A 4850-nucleotide genomic window follows, 5' to 3' on the forward strand; every position below is an offset into this window, starting at 1 on the left:
AGAACAACTTAATGATATTTATGTTCCTTCCTTGTCTTCTAAATACAGAACTGAAATTCAGAACAAATCGAGGAAGAGGAAGAACAAGCACATTTATTTCTAGGTAATATCTACTTCATAATTGAACATATGCAAACCTTAGTACAGAAGGGTACTACAACCCTCGGCAGACCCAACACTCGTTACATTCCTTCCCCCTTTCCTTTCATCCCCTTGTTTTTCCACCAAAAGAAAAAATTAGGCAAATTAACTTTAGGCTCCATCACCTAATTATCCACATAATAACAGATTCTAGCAATGCTAGACATATCATGAACAGCATACTTAAAAGAACTCACGATCGGGGCAAAGCATAGGAGCCACAAGAGACCAGATATATAGTACCGCAGTCACCCACTCTGTGCAGATCCGAACCCAAACTGATGTCCAGCCAACATCTATGAGGTCTGAGCTCTCAGATGAGTTGGTCCATCCAGAAAGAAGCATAGCCGAATACATGCTAGCCAAAGCAAATATCACATGGAAGAACGCATAAGAATAACTAACTGGACGCGCTTCTGTCTCCTTGCTCTTTTCCTTTCCTTCTTCCATCTCCTCCGCTTCGAGAAGAGGTTTCTTCACAACTGCGACAAGATTCAACAATATTATAAACACAGCATGCAATGACTGGGTAATACTAGAATAACTTAACTAATGACAAAAATTCCCCTATCCGGCACCGCTAAGATGCCCAGCAGAACACCTATTCATTAGGTATAGAAAACATCTCTGCTCGAGACGTTCTGATGTAGCCAGTATTCATTCCATGCAGCTGCAGGTGAGACCAAAAAGGCACAGGATCAAGACCTTTCATCCCAATACCATGACAAGTGGGTTGGCCTTTCACTACCTTATCAGTCACATGCCATGGATGGTTAGAGATGCAAAGAGAGAACATCCAAGTAAATAGAACATGTTGAAATAATCGTGACAGCTATACGAGCATCGTTTCAATTCAGTAATCCCATTGTGAACATTGTGTGAAGCCATGAAGCATCCAAGAATTTATTCTACAATGAAGTAGAACAATGAAAGTACTATTGTTTCTTCATTTTTGGACATCAACTTCATCAAGTAGTCCAAGCAAATAACTTCTTTTAGAGCATTTCCACTCAAAACGTGTAAAAATTAGAAAGGATTCCATATAGCTATGGGTACCTGACTTGGGAGAAGATGGTGGTGACAAAAATGTTGTTGAAGATCCAGCACGAACAGCAGAGTAAAGAACAGACAGAATAGTCGTGAGCATCCCAAGAATAAGAGTACTTGCGGTAACTGCTTTGGATTTGTTATTCAGACCATTGCATGCATAGTCACGAGGTTCACTGGCGAGACCGGTGTAGCACACATAAGCACAATAGAGAGATATCACAGAAGCAGGCAGAAGGCTTCCATTCACCTGATTGTTCCAGTCATAATCGTCATACAAGTTGAAAAAGACCATTTTTTATCTTTAACGTACAGTAAAGAGCTCACATTCCTCTGGTTAATGCCTACCAAATTCCAAGTTAGTCAAGACATGAATTACAGTGCACCGCATCAAGTGTGAAAAAGGCAATTCCAGTTATGAAGGGAAATTTTGGTAAAGAGTATTGAAAAATAACAAATTGACAATGGATTTTGCATCTGGCAGGTGTACCGTAGTAAACCGTCTGCCTTTGATAATTTCATGGCTTGAATATTTTAAGTTGGGGGGGGGGGGGGGGGGGGGGGGGGGGGGGGGGGGGGGGGGGGGGGGGGGGATGAATACCAATCTGATATTCCAAAAATAACGTATGTAGCTCAGCTCTGAGTCCAAACCAACAATATTAGGAAGCCCTTAATGCTACTAGTTTGAGTCTTGTAAGGTCAATAAAAAGATTATGCTGTCTAGAGAGGCTAGCACATCCCTAAAGGCTGTATAGATTGCAAATTTAGTTTAATTTGAGCCGCCCCATATCAATATTAATGTAGATCTCTCTGATTGTCAGGAAGATATTAAGAATATCAATTATGAATTTTTATGACTCACAAAACAAGACAGTTATATCATTTTAAGGAAAAATTTAGTCAAAGCTAATTCCTTTATTTGCAATAGAACAACCATGGGATTCAGAGAATTTACTAAGTACATCAGATGCATTTGATTTTTGATATCGTAACAGGGATGATTACATCACAGGCATGCATAAAACTATATGAGGAAGAATGTCTCAGATCCATGGGTGGAGGTGGGCTAACCACATCATGTGACCTACCATTGCTGCTAGACAGGTGAAAAAAAAATAAACCTATGGACATGGGCCAGTAAAAAACATAAAAATTATACTTACCGCAGGATGCAATGCAATAACTGCAAACACAAACGCCAAAATCATGGTCATGACAATGAAAAAGACATTGAGGCCGCAATCATTGCCAGATGGGTTGAACCAAATGAACAAAATTCCTGAGAACGCAAATGCTGCAATATAGCATCCAACTGACACAGCAAGTAAAGCAATATACCTAAAAGCATGCCATTTATTAGATTATATTTAAAATCAAGCAGTGAAAGAAAGTTTGATAAGACTTGAAAACTTGAACTGACCACTTCTGCTCATCTTTTTCAACCCATGCGTCATTCCATGAGTGCGTACAGTCTAGTAAGATAATTACTTGAACCAATAAAAATAACCCTGCCCCAAATTTTGATATCGTTCCTGCAAGTATAAAGTTTGAGTAAATCAATTATATATGGGATCATGTCCCAGAAAAGAATGAACAACTTTGAATCATTGGAGGAAAGGCAGCCACCCCAGGGGAACAGCATCATAATAAAATAAACTAGCCATGTAACTGTGCCCCCACCCTCTTCCTTCTTCCCACCAGTGTGGTACATCTGTTCTCAAGTCTGTATATATGGTGTCAAAACTCAAAACGCAAGGGTTGTCAAAGCCAGGAAAAAAATAATTTGGGAACGGTGAGATTTGTTATTGATCATATGATCAATAGCTTCACTGTATCATAGCAATATCACAGCAGCGGAGAGATTTTACAGCAACAAGGAGAAAAGTAATTTTTCCCTTTCATTAATGGAATTCTAATCAACTTTGTGCCTAGGAACTATGAGCAATCCCATAGGTGAACATGGGAATGGTAATTACAGGAAACCCATGTGTCGCATGTACAGGCTGAAAAGTAGTATGATGAGTTTGCATCATGCACGAAAGTCATAAAATCAAGAATGAAAAACTCCTTTAAACATCGTACGTATCAAAGTGCAAAGAAGACTATTGCCACTTTAATTTTAGCTGCTGTTCAAGCAAATTATTATAGTTCATTCCAACATTTCACTCCAAATATTGTGATAAAGCAGCAAAAACTTCTGACAATAACCCTCTCCATGACATATGGGAAGAACACAAATATTCCAGGACAAGTCATACAGAATCCTAAATCAACCTTGGCTAAACAAAACTCACAGAACATAAAAATCTGTAATAACATAATCATGGAAGAAGATTTTACCATAGATGGAAATGACAACATTAGGAATGAAAAACATAAGGACTACAAGCAAAAGCCAGATCACCATCTTTGCAATCCATCCACCATGGTGCCATGAATCACGTCTGTCATTTTGGTCCTTTATCCCAATCATTATAAGGGCAAAAATTGCAAAAAACAAGAAATTCCCCATGCTCACACGAAGAACTGCTTGTATTTGAAACCATTCCTTTGTGTGGGTACCAGAACTGTTTATCCCTGTTAACGCAAGAGAAATGAAAAAAGTTCTAAAAAAATCAAATATAAAAAAATATATAAAATATAAATTATAACCATATTGGATTTTTTTTATTAATGCACAGGTAAGCCAATTTTTAAATTAAAATTAAGTCACAATTAGGAACTCTTTGGTGTTATAAAGAAGTTCATTTTTGGCCCCAGATGTACTATGCATAACCAAACCTACAACCAGTCTTAACAAGCCCTGAATTCCTTTGACTGGCGTATCATTTAATTCACCAGATTTTCACTGGCTTTCCAGATTGTTTGTCCGAAATAATGCAGAACAAAATCAGCTTGGCCGTTTCAACTATTCTCATAATCAAAATCCGAAAACCATACAACATTATTAAACAGGCTTCAATATTAATAAAAGCAAAAGAAACCCAGTTTAGGAAAATTTTGGAATTAAATGCAAAGAGAGCAAAACAAAACAAGGCAGTCCTATTATAAGAGCCATCGATTTCTAATATAAAAAGAGCTTTAACACACTAAAGTAAATCCATATTTTCGAATAAGCCACTAAAGCAAATCAAACTAAGCAACCCAAATAAGAGCATCCCCACTAAGCAAAAACCAAGCCGTATGACAAACCCAATTTGCGTTCCACTAGGAAACGACGTCGGAAACCGAGTAAACCCAATTCGGCAATTCGTATCGTATATTCAACAATCTCACAAACCCAAATGGGAATAAGCTCCAAAATGGACCCGGGGGCTGGGGGGAATCCAAACTCACATGGGATTTTCTCCAAGAGAGGAGCTGCGACTTCCCGGAGAATCCAGGAAACAATTAACGATAAACCAAATAGACCGCAGTAAGCAAGTCTGGCCGAGCGTTTGGAGATCCCTGATGCCACAGAGGTGCATAGACCGCAGGTCGAAGCTACACAGCAAGACGCCAAGCACGACATCTTCGACTCTCTCTCGAAAGCTCCGGATTTACACACTTACGACTGGTAGGAGAGGTTGGTGTTCGTTTTTGCTTTCGAATTGCAAGCACCAGTTCTGCTTAAATAAATAGAAACTGAGATAATTTTTTTCCTCACCGTCCGATCTTATGAC

General features: G+C 38.8%; 1 protein-coding gene across 1 annotated transcript; it reads right to left on the minus strand.

Moving 5' to 3' along the window:
• Positions 1-4850, minus strand: LOC121246790 (serine incorporator 3). The gene is made up of 6 exons (XM_041145072.1): positions 4525-4850; positions 3529-3765; positions 2609-2720; positions 2352-2526; positions 1198-1438; positions 1-623 (listed from the first exon to the last, which is right to left on the minus strand). The coding sequence occupies exons 1-6, from the start codon at positions 4697-4699 to the stop codon at positions 325-327; spliced, it is 1239 nt and encodes a 412-aa protein (XP_041001006.1). The 5' UTR covers positions 4700-4850; the 3' UTR covers positions 1-324.

The sequence above is a fragment of the Juglans microcarpa x Juglans regia genome, chromosome 1S (assembly GCF_004785595.1).
Source record: "Juglans microcarpa x Juglans regia isolate MS1-56 chromosome 1S, Jm3101_v1.0, whole genome shotgun sequence".
Classification (NCBI taxonomy): domain Eukaryota; kingdom Viridiplantae; phylum Streptophyta; class Magnoliopsida; order Fagales; family Juglandaceae; genus Juglans; species Juglans microcarpa x Juglans regia.

What these genes read in the sequence shown, in the direction of transcription:
- LOC121246790 (XM_041145072.1), bottom strand. Translation starts at nt 4,699, where the DNA reads ATGTCGTGCTTGGCGTCTTGCTGTGTAGCTTCGACCTGCGGTCTATGC. An exon ending in GAAAAAGATGAGCAGAAGTG is followed by an intron (nt 2,527 to 2,608) that starts GTCAGTTCAAGT and finishes GCATGCTTTTAG; the next exon opens with GTATATTGCTTTACTTGCTG. An exon ending in ACCATCTTCTCCCAAGTCAG is followed by an intron (nt 624 to 1,197) that starts GTACCCATAGCT and finishes ATCTTGTCGCAG; the next exon opens with TTGTGAAGAAACCTCTTCTC.